A 17,906-nucleotide genomic window follows, 5' to 3' on the forward strand; every position below is an offset into this window, starting at 1 on the left:
AACATCTTTCAAGCCTCTGGCCACCAAACGACCTCAGATTAGCTGGTAAACGAGGCGACTGTGGACATGATTAAAGGAAGGCTGTGTTCACAAGCAGCAGCCTCCGTCAGTCATGCTGTTTACTGTAGGCTACCATGGAGTCACATGCACCGTATACATTGACAACAACAGATGAGTTTTGTGATCCTACACACTGCTGCTCATTCAAGCCTCGTTCACTTTGATAAAATCTAGTGAAAAAATTGCCAGCAGGGTGAAATAAGCCCAGTGGATTTCCCCATGTGCTTTCATAGATGGAAAAATACAATAAACACATTTCTGTGCAGAGTATTACACTAACCGGTTTACAGCAAATGAGCTCCTCTTGTGTCCAGTAAAAGAAAATAAAGTGAATACTAAGATTGTAAGATTTGAGATGATTTTATAATCAGTTTGTGAAGATGCTAATTAAGTGTTTTAACATAATGTGCCATGAGACATCAAACTACATGTTGTTAGAACCCAAAGGTTCTCAGGCTTCATCTCATTTGTGTTTTGTTTATTTGTGAACCTCACGTTGGCCAGGTAGTCCCTCTCCCACGCTCTGCTGGCTCCCCAGTCTTTCCTCTCCCCGCTCAGAGCAGTCAGAGCTGCCACTTTGGCTCGAACATCCAGCATGTCAGACGGAGGGATGTTCTTCACGATCTGCCTCGCCCACCACCTGACAACAAGGGACGAGAACAAGACAGCATACCACGTGGGTGGAGTAATACATCAGAGGTGCAACAAAGACATAAAGTACAGTAGGAGGCACAGCTTCAGGTCTGTCAGGATAAAAATAGAGTTTTCTGCAGTGGCAAAGCAGATTTTTGTTGATCCAAAACCCACTCACTCACACATGAGCACACTCCACCTTGAGTATCATTAAAGTTATTCTACAGCTGAGAATTTGATTTGTTTGTTTTTACTGAGTTTAAAATAACTTTTGAGGAAATTAACTTTTTTTGATGGATGAATACACTGTCACAGTCAGAAGATGTTCAGCTTATCTTAGCACAAACTCTGGAAACAGCGATCCTGTCCAAAGTTCACTAATGAATATGTTAAATTGTCTTTGTCTAATTCATACAAAAGTATAAAAACAAGAAGAAAATGTGGCAATTTTTTGTCATTTTTTGAGTTTCATGTTATGGGATCTGACCTGCGATGCAACATGACTGTATTGTTGTGGAACTGGGCCAGAGCTGCAGGCGGAGTTGGCCATTCCACACTCTTTCCATAGTCAGGCATGGTGCGCACATTGGCGAACCGCCGCTCCACCTCCCAGAAATGAGCTTTGACCTTGTAGCGCTTATAGCAGCCCATGATGGCATAGATAGCCCTCATCCGTCGGCACCTCATACGAGCTATAGCACCTCGCCATATCTGTGGGTTTTAGAAGAAGAGGGAAATGTTAAAGTCACAAATCATGACAGAAGAAAGACGGTTCCTCTGCGTCCTGCAGAGCTGAAGACACTTGTGCTCCAGTTAGAGATCCAGACTTCTCTGCAGTCACCAAAGTAGGTCAGTGAAAAGTATAAGGGTTTTTCATTGAGCAAGTGAAGTAAATGACTTTAATGTAACTGTGCTCTGGATCTCATTAATTATCCCAATTACTGTTATAAACCATTAGGATTCAAACAGGCTGATGAATTTCAGTCCAACATAACCAGGAGCCACATATTCATGAGGCTGAGGCAAACTGCAGCCTCCACTTTGAAACCCAGAAGTCAATGTTTGAAACTAAACAAGATAATGATGTGTATGATTAACTGTAATCATGTGATCCGAGCTGCCTGTGAGGTTTCAATTAGGCCTGTGTGTCAGTTACTTTAATTGGACTATCAGATCAATACATCCTCAATAAAATACAAGGGTAGCTTTAAAACAGTGTAGAGATCTGTCATTCAAACTTTCAAATAATGTTGAGCCTGAAGATACTAAAAGAGACAATTGTCACGATGTTGACAGCAAATACTACAGTAAAATTTGACAAAAATGACCGACCTTCTGCAGGAAGAGCACCAGGATGGGGATGAGAGCGGCTCTCTCTTGTTCCAGCGTGAAAAGAGACCGCGGCGTTCGGACAAAGAGCTTTGTTTGTCCGTATGCTACATCATCCTGGAAGCCATGTTGGGTGATGATAGCCTCCACAGCCTCCCTGTCTGAGGCCATCAGGTGGTTAGGCCAGGTGTACTCACACGTCATTTTATATCTGCAAAATGTTCAGGAAAATAACTTATTATTCAATATCTTTAGTTTTATCTGCACTGGTGGAAGTAACAGACATTACAGTTCGTCTTGGTGCTTGGTGTAGGATTATGTGATTTTGGAGCTTCACCCAGATTACATACTAAAGTCCATATGCATTGATTTGGCCACCAGACATTATCTACACACCTGGAATACTCTTTTAAAATGATGTTTTGTTTTGTTTTTTTCAGAAATGCATAGAACAGCTTTAGACACAAAAACATAAGAGAAAAGCAGAACGGTTTTATTATTTTTTTATGTTCACCAGTGCACTCTGTTCTCCAGGCTCAAGTGTAATATAATTCATGTCCAATGCATTTGGGACAAGATGACATTAACTTTTACTTCAGTAATTTTAAGTAAAATTTCATCAGAGTAGAAAAACTTCGACTAGAATAAAATGCTTTGGTACATTTTACAGCTCTGGTGTTTCACTGAGTTGGTAGAAAAGAGAGACAGAGCTTCCTCTCAGAGGGATTTGACAAGAAAGAGCTGAAACAATGAAAAAGTCTTGCTTCACATGTATGTCTACACAGTGAGCATGTTCTCTTACCTCTGCAGGAAGCGAGCGTAGGGCTGTCTGTAGGCAAAGCCTGCCCTGCGCACCATCACATTCTCCAGCAGGCCGAGGTAGGCCACCTGGTGCTGACAGCGAGCGTCGTCAAACAACACGGGCGACTTCATCTCATTGGGCTTTATGCATCGCACATAGTACGGCTCCTGGGACACAGATGGAAAGACGTGCACTAACTCCACTGCTGAGTTTGTTTCAGAGTTGCTGTGCTGCAGGGCTGGAAGTATGCTCAGAAATGATCTTTCAACCACACCATAGCAAATACCTGCCAGCTCCTCAAACACCTGCTTTTAGTTTCTGTTTGAGATCAGTGAAGTTTCACATCATCACATATGGGTTGTGGATCAGTTGATATAGAAATACTGTATATACAGCATGGTAATACTGCACTCTGCCATGAAGCAGTTGAGTTAGAGTTAAAGTTGAAATACAGGACGTAGCACTGACAGTATGATGACATTACAAGGCTTGGACTGAATCTGTGTCTGTATGACTGAGGGAATATTTTTCATAACACTCTTGTTTTATCACCTGTGCAAACTTTTATCTTCTCATGTTTTTATCGTCGTTTTCATTGCTGCTGTGTTCATCACTGTGCAAGTAAATAAACTAAACTTGGCTTGTAAACTGTCACTGAGGCCCAGCCAAGCTGCAAAACTAGCAAACTGAGTTTAATGGCCTTAATCAGACATTCAACAGCCGCTACAGTGAGCAGCTGAGCCTTACAACAGCTCCAGCACATCTATTTATTAACAGCACATTGACTGCACATTAAAACCTTGAAGACGATAAAGCCTCCAGTGTGACGTTACGGCTGGACGCCTGCACCTTGACAGGGATCTCTCTGAGGGACATGATATGCTGTCAACAAACAGAGACTGCTGTGTTTTCACTGTCTATCCCTCTCTGTCCATGAAAGATGAACCAGGCGGAACAAAGTGAGCACTTTCTCTGATGCCTCCTCGTCCATCATATCAATGATGCATGTGCTTGTGTGCCCCCACTTTCAACTCAGCTCAGCAGAGATTTAAGAAAAGGGTCAGTTATTGGGGGGTGGGAGCAAATGAGGGGGGCAGACTGGGTACAGGTGCTTGTGAACAGCAGCTGAAGAAAGCATCTGCTCTTTCAACGTGACCTGAAGGGGGGGGGGGGGGGGGGGGGGGGGGGGGGGGACTGCTGCAAGGGGAGCTTCCTTTCATTTCACCTCAGATGCACCAAGATGAGACTCTACACCAGCCCGACAGCGGGCCTTCCCAAAATAACAGCAAGAAATGTCAGACTTCAGTCGGTGACATGAGGCCAGGAGGGATGAGCAGCCCACTTTGTGGTCCACCCTCAATTCCACATGCAGTCAAACAGGACGAGGACAAGTAACCTATGAAAACTAGAACAGTGCAATGTTTACATGTTCCTGCTGGACAGCTGCACACATCTTCTCACTCCATAGCTTGTCATGCATGGTGAACAGCCGTCCTCCCAAACGACACATCACACAGACACACTGGCAGCCTCAGAATAGCCTGTGAGTCACACAGGCTTTACAGGGACCAGAACAACCTATACTGGTACACAGCATCCTCCTGATAATCACAGCCAAGTAAATAAACTGGAGGGAAGATCTACACCGGTGCTAAAAATTAAAACTCCATAAAAATAGATCAAAAACATGAGCCAGTGTGCATTTACCTAAATACTTTGTATTTTTCTTCAGGGATTAATAAAGTTTATCTTTTCTTATCTTATTTGATTTGATTCTGATTCTTCTCTACAACAGTAACCAGGAGGAAACAGGGAGTCAATCATGAGCAGAAACCACTGACCTTGCAGGCCAACTTATCCACCAAGGCCACAATGGAGTTCTTGAAGAGGGTGGCAGCGGTCAGAGGTCGCTTGGTGACCTCTGTGATGCTCAGCTGACCATCTGGCCACATCTCCTTTAGGACTGGGTTGGCACTGTGAGAGGGAGGGAGAGAGGAAAGACAAGGTGCAGAGAGCAAAGAGAGGACATCATTAACTGGGTGATCAGGGGGAGAGATGTGCAAACAGGGTGAAGAAGAAACTCATTTCTACACTTAACCCAGTTACTGAACTATCAGGAGACTTAGGATGATGTCAGTGAAGGCTCTTTGGCACCTGTTGTACATGAGACGCTTGAAATCTTGGAAAAGCAGGTCCTTGTTTTTGTCCAAAAAGCCCTCTACAGAATATCTGTAAGAGACAGGGAGAGAAAGTGAGATTAATCCAGAGTCAGTTGTCAAAAGTAGCTACAGAAAAGGACAGAGGTCACACTGATGAGTACTCAGAGTGATGTGTGAAGAGGAATTAAGATGCTAAAATTACAAGGACATCAGACAGGATGTAACACAGTTTAAAGAGTAACTATTATGATCCGTTAATGGACTCTACCCTCTGCTCCAAATGACTCACAGTCCTCCAGCGACTACAACATTAAAACAGTCATGGCGCTTAGCTGACGTACAGATTAGGAACATGGTCAACATCTCCCCACAGCTCACGTTTTGGGGGAAGAAACTGTCTACAAACTAATATTTGTGTTCTGTTTTCAAACTGCTGACTTGGGTTTGGTGAGGCATCTGCAGGAGGTCACCGCCGCACTGTAAAGCACAGTTACATAAGCCGTCAAGCTGCAGGACAACAGTCTGCTGGAGTGTAACCTCAGATAAACCTCTTCCTCAGCAGCTCACACCATGTGGAGGCATCATTTTTATAGAAAGCAAAAAACAGTAAAAATACTTCACATTAAGTCCTACATTCACAACCTACTCAGTACTGAAGTACAATCAGATGAATATACTATAAATATCCCAAGTACTCATTCTACAGAGAAATGGCCACTGAGTTATATTACTGTAAATTACATTATCAGACTGTGAATACAGATGCAGTATTATGTTTAAACAGTTATAACACTGGTTTTAAGTATTTTATATACTATAAGTTAATCCTTTAAAAAGGCCATAAGACATATCTGAGGGATCATCAGATCATTAGGTAGGTCAGAAAAAACAGAATCAGAATCAGAAAGAACAAAGTTCTGCTAACACAAATTTATATTCTTCTTTTTTAACCTTAAACCTTTTGTTCTGAAAAATCTACTCACTTGTAGATCAAATGTATTTAACAATACATCACATTTCATACATCTGTATTTTACCACAAAGTTTCTAAAAACTGTATTAAAGTACAGTAACTTGATTCTATGTACTTAATTACTTTCCACCACTACAGTAGCTCCCACTGACACATTTCCTCTACACATTCTTTCTGCAGCCCTCTCAAACAAACACTGTCACATGCCGTGAAGCCTGTTTGTCCTAGGCCATCACATCTGGAGACAAAGAAGCGTAGGGTGGCTGTGACAGATGTGGCCCCTGGACTCATGTGCACCGAAACCACCTGACCAGATTCCGAGAAGCTCACCGCAGAGAGACAGAGTGTGAAAGGAAAAGAGAGAGCAGTTAGGTCACACAATAACAAGTCACGGCACTCATTTACAGGGACAGCACAGTTGCCAGGACAGGACAGACAACAGAGGACATGCAGAGATAAAGGCAGCACCTCTCCAGAGAGCAGAGGATGATTAAGAGGAAAGAACAGTATATTCAAGTATGAAGGTGAAGGCTGGTGCAGGGAGAGGGCTGTGTTGTACAAGGAGAAATGGAGAACACGCTGAGAGCCATTCAACAAAGACATGAGCTCTTCTTGCAACATAAAGCTGTGCAGTAAGGGAATATGACCTAACTCATGTCTGCTCAAAGTGCTGCATGTGCAGGCTGTAATTCTGCAAGGAAATGTGGATGGCAAAGAAAGCCAGGTGAGGGTTGCAGTACAAAAGGAGGAGAGAAAAATGAAACAGGGTGAGGAAAGAGAAAGAGGAAGGAATGAACTAGGTCAAAGCCTGTGATGGTGGTGGTTTGGTTAGACTATCAGGGTATATTTATCCAGAGCAAGGATAGACTTAGATGTGATGGGATAGGACAGGGGATGATGGGGGGCCAGAGCCACCAGGAAGCAACATGCAGCACGTGACAGCTCAGCTGGAGCAACCTGGACGTGACCCTGAGATGAAGTGAGGCCAGGTGACAGGGACATGTAGTGACAGAGACAGCCATCTGTCAGTATGACATCAGGTCTGTCAGACACGCTCTTATCCAGTCCATCATGTTAATGCACACAACTAAGTGCATTGACTTAAAACATGTGCATATAAAATATTCATGACTAAAGAAGCAAAGTTAAAGTTATTTAAAACATCGTTAAACTTGTGATATAGAACAGTTGGACTACAGGACTGTTTACTGGTGATGGATTATTTTAGATGTGGTATTGGGACTTTCTTCCTTAAGTAAAGGGTCTGATTTTTTCCTTTAACACTTAAAGGGGGGAAATCACAGTGCAGTCTGTGAGAATTATATTGGATGAGTCTGCTCCGTCTTTCAGTGTCTGTTAAACATCATGTTAGCCTGGATTTCCCCGAGTCAAAGGACCTTAACAAACACTACTCTAGTTCCCTTTGATTACTGCTACAGCTCACAGAGCCAAAATTGTCTCATCAGCTGGCTCCATCCTCCGTGCTCCCTTGACATATTAATGTCCTTCCCCTCTCTAGATTGAGGACAGTACACGTGAGCAGCGGGGATCTTCTGAAACCAAAGCCACGGCGGGTGATTGCTGGCCAGGGGCCTCATCTGGCCACTGTGACGTTTAAATCCAGTGAAAACATTAGGGAAGTGGAGCAGTGATGAATAAGAAAACAGTCAGTGCATGGGTAGACTCAATGAAATTAAACTATAAGGGGAAAGGTGGTTTTAAAACCCAAACTCAAGACAAACACATCTTGTCAACATAGATCAGCATATTTCCTAACCCTGCCTCCAAAATGCCACATTAGTGTTGTGCATGTCTGTTTCCTGGCTTTTTCCTACAATACTCATAAGTTAGGATGTGCCAAATACTAACAAAAAGCTTTTCAGGTGAAATAAATCCACATGTATGGTATACATGGGAAATTACTACACTTTGGTAAGCAAAGCTGTCAGAACAGACCACCTGATTGCTTCTATGAATAACCCATAAACTGACCTCTTTAAATAGGATTATAAGGCTTACACTCCTGAACTCTACACTAAATCCTGTCACTTTTCAGTCCCACACTGGCCTGAGCTGAAGACGTAATAAATAATAAATGAATAAATAAAGTGTGTAAACGTGTGAGAGACTCACGTGACGTCTCCAGCATAGTGGCGAATACGGAAGTGCTTCTTAAAGTCCATGGTTTTGTCAGTAGGGCAGAGCTGGATATTTGGGAAAGTGATAGTGCAGATGTTAGTGCATTGGAAACAACCAGTTTTTTATCCAGAGTATATTAAAAACATTTACTCAGTGTGTAGAGATGATTTTTTAAGAGGAGGGAATGATGAATCTGCAGCCCTTGTTCTTAGATGAAAACTAAGAACATCACAGCAAAACACTGGAGAAACTCTGCCCTCTACTGACAGAAACACACAACTGCACTGTAAAAAGGGTTTTTTTTGTAGTTGCATGTGGTGTCTGAGAAGAAATGCAACAACTGCACACTGACTCATTGATTTAATTGTATTCTTGTATATTTACAACAAAAACCAGTGATGTACCAGAAAGTGAATTTCTGGTTTTTCATCTGCTGCATAAAATGTTTCATATCATATCATTGGTCTACAGTCCAACATGCCCTTTATTTAATGATGCAAAATATCATTTATTTGAGATTTAAAAAGATCCAACCCTTTACATTTCTGCTGTAGGAAAAAAAAAGTTAATGTCTCCAAGTTTTCTTTAAGAATAAGATTTCAGGAACAAAAGGATATGACACCAATAAATCACCACTTCATGTTCAGTCAGACCCCTTCTTTAAAATGTGAACATTTTTTTCTCATTTTTGTCATGAACTTTTAAAGCTGATCAGATTTTGCAGAATACAATAATAATGGCATTAGCCTTTAAAAATGAGTTCCTGAATATCACAAGTGGTGTCTGACCTCACGGAGCAGTAAGGGCCAGTCATTATACGCAGACAGACTTTGTTTAAACCCACAGAACACACATTATGCATGTACAGTATGAATCTGAATCATAGTATGATGTTTACAGTCTTTTCCTCCAGGCTATGTACAAGAAAGGGTAGATCTGTATGTTCCAGGGTTGATTATATAAAGTCTAAAGGATTATGCTGTGCTCTCTCTCTCACCTTGCGGGAGGTGTAGTGGGGGTGCTGGGCCAGTTTGGTGTCCATGCTGTCCAGGCAGACCATGTCAGTGACTTTACCAGCAGTGAGACAAGCTTCGTCCAAAATGGAGATGATTCCCTTGTGTGGCTGCTCCACGAGATCAACAATGATCTGGTTGTTGAAGTAATCAATCTGCATGTAAACAGCACAATTGTCAGGTAAAATAAAAAAACGCTGACTGATTTGTATGAACCAGGTGATTACGTCTTGTACTGCATGTAAGTTAGTACCTTCGTATGTTTTGCTGGAAAGTGTCTGCTTGTATTTTGCGTGTGGTTTTGTACATTGTAATGGTTGTGCAATGAAAAGGTATGTGGGTAAATGTGTTTCACTTACAAACTTCTTGCGTAAATCATGTCAGTATTACAATCTAGTACTGCTGGTATTATGTTTGACTTCGATGGATCTACACTTAAATCAAAAGGAACTTAACGTCTGCTCTGCAAAGGTTTGGCTGTTGAGTAAATACTGTCATCATTGTGAAATAGTTCAAATTTGGACTACCCCTATGAAATAAGATACAGATCCAGGCTGACACCCAGGCCTCCACGCACATCTCTGTGCAGAAAATACAGTGTGAACATAGACTTTTGCCTGAAAATGCAGGGTGTGTGTGACGGGTTGACCTGCACAGTTGAGAAGGTTTTTGTAAATGTGGACTGGGAACCTCTTGAGTCTTATTGATTGTTTGTGAGTGTTTCTCACCTCTTGCCAGGTGATTCCCTCTCTCTGGTACTCGTCTTGTTCCTGTCGCAGGATCAGCTCAATAAAAAGCTGCTGCAGCTTTTCGTTGCAGTAGTTGATGCAAAACTGTTCAAAACTGGCCAACAACAGAGGAACAAACACTTGAGCAACATCTCTAACAGCGAAAAACTGAGATCCGGTACATTTAACAAAACAACACCAACCTGTTATTATCAAAGATCTCAAAGCCGTAGATATCCAGGACGCCAATGACTGTGTTTTTCCCATGAAGCACTGGGTTGTAGTTTTTTACTTCAATGACACTGTTGATGCGGCCAACTATCCAGCCAAACAGTCTCTCATAGAGAGCCTACAATTAGTGATGTTATAGTTATAGAGATGATGGTAACAGAATTCCTCACAATAGGTAAGCTGTGACACCATTTGTCTGTATAAATCCTAAATCTCAGCCCCATGAGTTGATTTGTCAAAGGAAAATCAGGCAGCATGATTTAAAAATAAACACAGACACCTTGGCAAAAGCGTCCCGTCCAAAGCAGGCATCCTGCTCCGTGTGGCCCTTCTCGATGACCTCGCCGCCCCCGGTGGCCACGGTTCGGTACAACAGACTCTTACTGATGCTCTCCGGATCTGTAGCGGTCAGGTCAGAGATGTGGTTCACAGCTTCAAGTTGGAGGATCTGAACACTCTCACCATCGCTCTCAAACTGTACATTACCCTGAAAAATAGAAATACAGTCTTATCAGCACTTGAGTCTTGTTGTATTCTGTATGTGTCGCTTTCCCTGATTTTAAGCAAACCATGTTATGACTTACCAAAAGTAGTATGGAGGCGAGGATCTGATAAATTGAATTAATCTCCTCTTTTGAAAAGCCGATCACCTGTAGTGCATTCATCACTGCTCTGTGACTTGACCGATCATTGTTGGACGTCTGGGACAAACAGAGATTTTGTATATGAGAAGCTTTTTCTGGAGAATCATTTGTATATTTAAATCTTCTACACCCATTTTCATCAGTGTGTTCTTTACATGTAGAGGACACAGTCTGCTGTTTTTTAAACAGCTCATTTTGTCCTAATTCTGTAAAGAGGATAAACCCACAGAAGTTGCAGCTCCCTCTTTGGTACATGCATAAAGCGCAGGATCGTTCTGTAGATGCAATGACTCCAGGATTTCATCGGAGCTTCCACGCAGTAACTGTGAAAACAACAATATGATGGTATCATTGTGCAGGAACTCCTGTAGCATTAATCCATCACAATTTTAATTCATTTCGAATTTGAATAAAATGGTGCCTAGAGAACACAGCCTTGATTTCAATGAGCAGCAGATGAGTTTGAGTTTCTAAAATGACCGGTGTAAATTTTAAAGCCCTCACCTGGTAAAACGAGTGGAAGTTCCTCTCCCCCTCTTGCTGCTGGACCACTCTGGACTTGAACAGCAAAAAACAGGTGAATAAATAACAGTAACAAACCAAATCCTCAGACCAGGACTCAGTTGTCCTGCACTTCCTGTCCTTACTTGTTTGTTTACAGTGAATAAGTTACTTCACTTAGAGATAAGTTTTTTTTACTTCCTGAAACTAACTACATTTGTTAGACCATTAACAATTAGTCAGTCATTGAATTAATTAAAAATTAACTGTCAACCATTGTAATTATAAATCATTTAAACTATTTTACAAGTAAAAATGACAAAATGATAATAATTTGTTTACTAGTCCCAAAGAAAAAGTGAAAGTAACAACTAAAAACGCAACTTGTCATGAAGCCGTACTGGAGTCATCTGCCACTCCTGTGTCAATGATAGATTTTTCCCTGGTTGCTAAACTAAAAAGTGTGTCTCAAAGGTCTTTCCAGTAAGTGACAAAAAGACTTCACATATTTTTTTTTTGCCAGTTGAAAATGTTTCCAATCAGCACTAGAGCTGCACTTCAAACATCACACAGGCTGATTTTCTATGGTAAGTAACAAAAATCCCCAACCAATCAACAAATTTACCACTAGCTGTTTTTCCCAAAGTGTTTCTGCATTTCAAACCATTTACTAAGTATGTGACTACAGCAGCACCACTCTGGCTGCTGCCAGACACACAGGATAGCTTAGAAACAGTGGGGTTATTTCTGCCCTCGGAGAATGAATCATGGCACCATCATTTACGCCGGCTCTAAGTGCCAGACGGTTCGGAATAAATACAGCAGCATCAAAGTACCCCCAGGTGAGCCATTCATTAAGACGCTGCAGCAGCACAGCAGCTTCTCAGACACATCTACTCATGAATATTCCCTCACACCTCTTTGTCATCACCTCATGAAACATTCATATTTAGGAGAAAAGATGTAATTTAAAAACTAAATGAGAAGAACTTTTCTGTGCTTTCCAGTACAAGTGGGATCATTATGTCCCAAAAGAGCACATAACTTCCTGGACCTGTGAAGGTTTCCTGTCTGCAGTCAAAGCCTCTCTATCATCCTGCCCACCTCCACTCACCTTTTCCAGCAGGTAGTTGTTGATGTGTCCTCCGGTCGGATCGCCATTGAAGTTGAAGTTGATATCCATGTACTTGCCGAAGCGGCTGGAGTTGTCGTTGCGATTTGTCTTGGCATTCCCAAAGGCCTCCAGCACACAGTTGGACTTAAGCAGCACATTCTTCACACTGATTTATCACATTGTGGAAGCCATCGATGAAAACATGTGGGATACAGCCAGGAGGGAAGAGAAAATGGAGCAAAGAAGGTGAGATGATTTATAATAACATCAAATTCTTATGATCCTATTATTTATTTATGTTGGAGTAAAACCATGTCTTTATAGACACCAATGGCCACAGTACTGTCTAAATGAATCTTATCAATATCTTAACTTCATCATCATCATCATCATCATCACCATCATCACCACTCACCTCTCAACCTCTGCCCTCTGACTTGGGTTTGTGATGGCTGCAATGTACTGCATGATGTATTTACTGGCTTCTGTTTTTCCTGCCCCACTTTCACCTGAAACAAAAAAACAAAACAAAGAAAAGACACAGAGATTTCACTACAGTGATGATAAATCAATGCAGCTGCATGTCTGTCTCTTGTTACCTTCATATAGAGCACATTCAAAGGGGTTTCTAAGGTATCTGTAAGTACCTTAAACCAAATGTAATCTGAATTAAACATATGTATGCTCAATGCAAGGCTGATGACTGACCAGCATTGTTCAATATTCAACTAACAAAAAATCAACTGTATCTAGGGTATAGAATAATTGGTCACATTAAAAATCGGGATTAAATCGCTAATATTTCTAATACAAGAGGAGTTGGAGACTTTCGTCTAATCCATTTATTCCTGGACCCAAACTGAAGATTGACGGACTGATTATGGAAAATAAATGATTAATTCATTGATTTAATTTTTTGCAACAACACTTGTCCATTTTAAACTAATGAGCTGCATCCGTTTCACCAGGACATAAACTGCGAACTATTTTCTCGAGTAGGAAGTGTCTCTTGTGTTAAAAATACAGCAGAACATTCACACCTTGCAGGACTGTGGTTTGTGAAATAAAGTTTAAGAAGACTGACCTGATATGACGATGCAAGTGTCTTTGGCCCGTCGCTTCATGGCCTTATAGGCAGCATCAGACACCGCATACAGGTGAGGAGGGTTTTCATACAGCTCTCGGCCCCGGTACGCTTCAATGCTATCTTTCCCATACATATCCATCTGTCTGTATGGGTTGACAGAGACGACTACTTCTCCAATGTAGGTGTAGATACGGCCCTTCTCAAATCTGTCCACACAGAAGATAGTCACATGAATTATAACTTCTCTTACTCAAGGTGAAACCAACATACATGCACTGACACCAATACTAATACCACAATATAAAAATAGACAAAGATGCCCTGGTTTTAAAAGCTTATATGTAAATTATAAAAGTATAATCAGTAAAAATACCCACCTGCCCTACTGTAGCTCAGTCTACAGCCATGCATCATATTCTATCATTGTAAAACCCCAGTTTTTAGCTCAGCAATACATTTTCCAACTAATCCAAAGCTTTTAAAAATAGTTTCATTTAGTCTAAGATGTAGGCGAGTCTATTCAACCTATAAAGGAACAAATAATTGTTCAGTTTACCATAAAAATGAATATTCCATATCTTCAAACTTAGAAGCATGTGGTTTTAACTGCAGGGTATGAAAAAGTATAATCTGCAAAGTGATTTGTAACTGAAGGTGTCTAAACTAAACTAAAGGTAAATATAGGATCATGGGCTGTCCCCTGCCCTCCCTAGAGGACATCTCTTCCACTTGCCAGCATCATTATTAAAGACTGTTTCCACCCTGGAAACCACTATAGGAGCATAAAAACCAGAATAAACTGACTGGACCATTAGAAATGCAAATACCCATGTAAAAGCCAAGTATCTTTAGTTTGCACTGATATACAAACAATAAAAAATACAATACAAATCAATGAAAACCTTCGAGCTAAAGATCATGCATCTATGTCATATCTCTGACAGGAAGTGACACAAGCGTGTGTCACTGAGAGCAGGAAATGAAACTTGTGGTTCAAAGGGCGTCACAGCCTTGTGTAACCTCTTGTGGGTTTATCGAGCTGGGAAAGGTAAAATTGACTCAACACAAGGACCAATCGAACTTCTAACTGAAATATTCGTGACTACATACATAATAGTGCACTAAGGCAGTGTGTTTGTTGATATGTGAGGACCAGTTGGGTCGACATATCTCAGGCTGACCTCACTGACCTGAACATCATGGTGTTTATTGGGTGTCTCATGTTAGGGCCTGATGCTCCAAGATGCACATACTGTAAATGCAGACTGAATACATCCTGAGAGGATGAGGTTTTAAAGGTTCATACACATGCATGTCCTCATCAATTCATTTAGAAATATTATGTGACAGCACAGTATTTACCAGGTGTTTGTGAAAGTTACCACGTGTTTACTCAATTATTGTATTTAAATACAAATTTAAGGTACTTTACTGTAGTACTCCTATTTTCTGTTACTTAATACATCTACTCTATTACATTACAGAACAAAATATTGCACAGTTCACTCTATTAGCCTAGAAGTATCTGACCGCTGTAGTTTTTAAAATAAAGATATTGTACAAAATATGATTCACTGTAAAACAATAAACAATCCAACAGTAATTATATTTGAATAATAAATGTTAGTGTGTACTTTGTACTTTTTACAAACTCAGTATAGTTGAATATAATATAATACAATGAGATGTGTTGCTGCTATTCAAACTGCCTTAAAATACATGAGGTAGACTTTGTTCCATTTAGGTGTGTTATTAAAATATGGTGTGCACATCAGCTGCAGGGACTCTCAGCCTCTGGGAGTTTACAAACATGAGGTGGCAACAAACACTAAACACTAGAAACCTTGAGCCAGTCCCAGCTGACACTGGGAGAAAGGCAGGCTACACCCTGTGAAGACCACCAGTCTATTACTGGGCTGACACATAGAAACAGACAAACACTCGCACCCACACCGTCAGTAATTTAGCACCAGCAGTTAACCTAACCCCAACTTGCATGCGAGAGGAGAACCCAGAGATAAACCACACAAAACGGGGACAACATGCAAACTCCACACAGAAAGGCCCCAGGTTGAACAGGTTTCTAACCCAGAACCTTGGGTGACAGTGCTAAGCACACTGGCCCATATAGCCATTGATTAACATGGGAATGAAATGAAACAGTTAAGGAAAACCAGAAAAACAAAAGCAGAAATGCAAACACCTGAGCCACAGGTAGATACAGACAAGTGGAGCAGATCGTCTGCACAAACATTGTGTTTTGCCACCAGGCAAGTCCGATCAAGCTGTGTGATGAAACTCTAGCTGCACACATCATTTGCCAACCAGTGATGGCATTTAGAGCCATCTGCTCTGCATGTCAGCTGGGAAAGTGTGAATTACTTTCTCTAAATCTAGACCTGATTTGATGTTTTTTTAGTTGTTTGTTTTTCTGCCTGGTAAAACTGTAATTTCTCAATTTGAACTAAGGACATGATTTCCCCACAAACCACACTCTGGAAGTGAGAATGGTCAAGAAAACAGGATTTCTGGACTCAAGCATTAACTATAACATCCCTGAGCACTGAGACCTGGAAGACTAGAAAGGTTACAAAGCAAGACAGTACCAAACAATCTCAAAACAAACAAATTCAGCTGAAGAGGTTTAGACTAGACATCTTATTGGTCTTGTGCCATGTGCTTCATTTGCTTCAGGCGACATTGATTATAATGTGGTGATGATCAAACCAACCACACGTTTATATATGAACCGTGAGGGTGAATGGGAAAGTCAAGGTAGAAGTGACTCATGTATCGTTATGTTCAGGTCCTCGTGATAATGTCAGCTTCGTAATTCTGTTTGTCAGAGAAAGTTAAACATAATAACACACGTCAATCTCACTTATTTTAACTTATTTTACAGCAAATGAAACAAAGACTTGAAGAAACAAAGTTTTCCTTTACATCAGGCATGGATGAAACAACCTTTGCATCAACCAGATGTTTCCACCTTCCTCCCCTCCCTTCCTCCTCTCTAACAGTATCTCAGGCCTTACCTCAACTTCAGATTCTCCATAAACTGCTCCATCGACACCTCATCCAGGAGCACAAAGTCTGACTTCCCAAACTCCAGGCCCTCCAGCTCTGCCATCCCTGTTTGTAGTCGCTAAACACACAAGTAGAAAAGACGAACAAAGCAACAGAAAACAGCTCAAGGAAGAAGAAAGAGAAGTACGGTCGACTGCTGGGGCCCGGTATCTGTAGACACAATGTGCTGTGGGTGTGGCATAGAGCAGCTTAGTCAAGTCACATAGACCTGTGGTCTACAAGCTACAGCACGTCATCCTGTCAGTCAGCCTATGCCCTCGCACGGATCTGTATAAATAGAAGGAGGCTATCTTTACAAACTCATACCACTTCTGCATCCTCCTCTGTCTCTCTTCCTGCCACAAGGCCTTCGATTTTCTAAACCGTTACTGAACAGAGTGCGGTTCTCACTGTGAGGCTTTTCTCTCTTGCTTTCAGATATGTTTGTTTTCTGAATATTTTTTCTGTATCTCTTCTTCCCAGAAAAGCAGTTAACCTTGCAAATTTGAGGGTAGAAAATGGCCTTTATCTCTTGGGAAGGATTGTGGCATTTCCTTTCTTGACTTGGTACTGGGAGTGCAACATGTCCCTTAGGGTTTTCTCTTAACCAGAGGTTCTCAACTCACAGCCAGGCCAAGCTGGAACTTGAAAAACTCAGTTCTTGGATGCTACAGGCAAAATGTTTAGCAATAATGTACACAAAGTTACGTGTGCAGGTGTGTGTGAGAATTCAGTTCAGAGATTATACAGGAATGTTGACTGATGGTGACTGATTCATTTTTTGTTGGACTTTTCCAAGTAGTTTTTCTTCTGAGGAACAGCCTGATGGTCCCACAGTCACTAGACAATTAATGGAGCAGGAAATAAGAAAAAGCACAATTATGCTCTGCTGTGATTAAATTCGGAAATGGGCACTGCTTCCTATTAAATTGTCACAAGAAAAGATTTGGAACTGAAGATGAAAATTATTTCTGTTGCACATTCTCTTCACTGTGTTTTTGGATTTGTAATCATGATCATTGAATTTGTTTTTCAGTGCTGTTTCAAAATTGCTTCCAGTAAAAATCTGAAAGTCCAGCTGCTGCTTCTGTTTGTTTTGAGCTTTAAAAGGGGAAGATGAAGGAAGAAAAAACAAAACAGAATAAGAGAACAGCTTTCTTTAAGTTCCCTGTTGTTTATGCTACTGCAGGACCAAACCCTTTTCTGTCAGTTCTTCCTAGTTTCACTGGTGATTTTGCAAACCTTTCACACTTGTTGAAGTCAAGGGGGAAAATAACAAAAACACAAACAGGCCAAAAGATTTTAAAATCCCTTCACTGCTGAGCTCATTCACTTCCGTGGATGAACCTGCATGGTCAGCATCCAGATGCAAACATTTTCTCTGCCTCTACATCCGCCACAGTAAATAGAGCAAGATGCACCAAAGT

The 17,906-nt window shown here is 41.2% G+C and overlaps 1 protein-coding gene across 4 annotated transcripts in view; it reads right to left on the reverse strand.

The window, feature by feature from the left end:
* myo1g (myosin IG) overlaps window positions 1-16,687 on the reverse strand; it is a 49,169-nt gene extending 32,482 nt beyond the window's left edge. For 2 of the 4 annotated variants that reach the window (XM_026299788.2, XM_026299789.2), the window contains exons 1-18: window positions 16,449-16,685; window positions 13,411-13,619; window positions 12,742-12,835; window positions 12,327-12,492; window positions 11,216-11,269; window positions 10,939-11,034; window positions 10,652-10,768; window positions 10,348-10,554; window positions 10,040-10,185; window positions 9,837-9,951; window positions 9,093-9,263; window positions 8,090-8,160; window positions 4,979-5,053; window positions 4,666-4,798; window positions 2,825-2,991; window positions 2,026-2,233; window positions 1,181-1,404; window positions 556-700 (exon numbers count right to left, since the gene is read on the reverse strand). In XM_026299788.2, coding sequence (XP_026155573.1) covers window positions 556-700; window positions 1,181-1,404; window positions 2,026-2,233; window positions 2,825-2,991; window positions 4,666-4,798; window positions 4,979-5,053; window positions 8,090-8,160; window positions 9,093-9,263; window positions 9,837-9,951; window positions 10,040-10,185; window positions 10,348-10,554; window positions 10,652-10,768; window positions 10,939-11,034; window positions 11,216-11,269; window positions 12,327-12,492; window positions 12,742-12,835; window positions 13,411-13,619; window positions 16,449-16,543 — 2,493 coding nt within the window. In that variant the 5' untranslated portion in view covers window positions 16,544-16,685. Of the gene's footprint in view, window positions 1-555; window positions 701-1,180; window positions 1,405-2,025; window positions 2,234-2,824; window positions 2,992-4,665; window positions 4,799-4,922; window positions 5,054-6,163; window positions 7,562-8,089; window positions 8,161-9,092; window positions 9,264-9,836; window positions 9,952-10,039; window positions 10,186-10,347; window positions 10,555-10,651; window positions 10,769-10,938; window positions 11,035-11,215; window positions 11,270-12,326; window positions 12,493-12,741; window positions 12,836-13,410; window positions 13,620-16,448 lie in introns of those variants that run through there. The other 2 variants (XM_026299791.2, XM_026299790.2) reach the window with 2 other exon arrangements.
* Between the last annotated feature and the right edge of the window lie 1,219 nt (window positions 16,688-17,906).

Source organism: Mastacembelus armatus, chromosome 11 (genome assembly GCF_900324485.2).
Source record: "Mastacembelus armatus chromosome 11, fMasArm1.2, whole genome shotgun sequence".
Taxonomy (NCBI): Eukaryota; Metazoa; Chordata; class Actinopteri; order Synbranchiformes; family Mastacembelidae; genus Mastacembelus; species Mastacembelus armatus.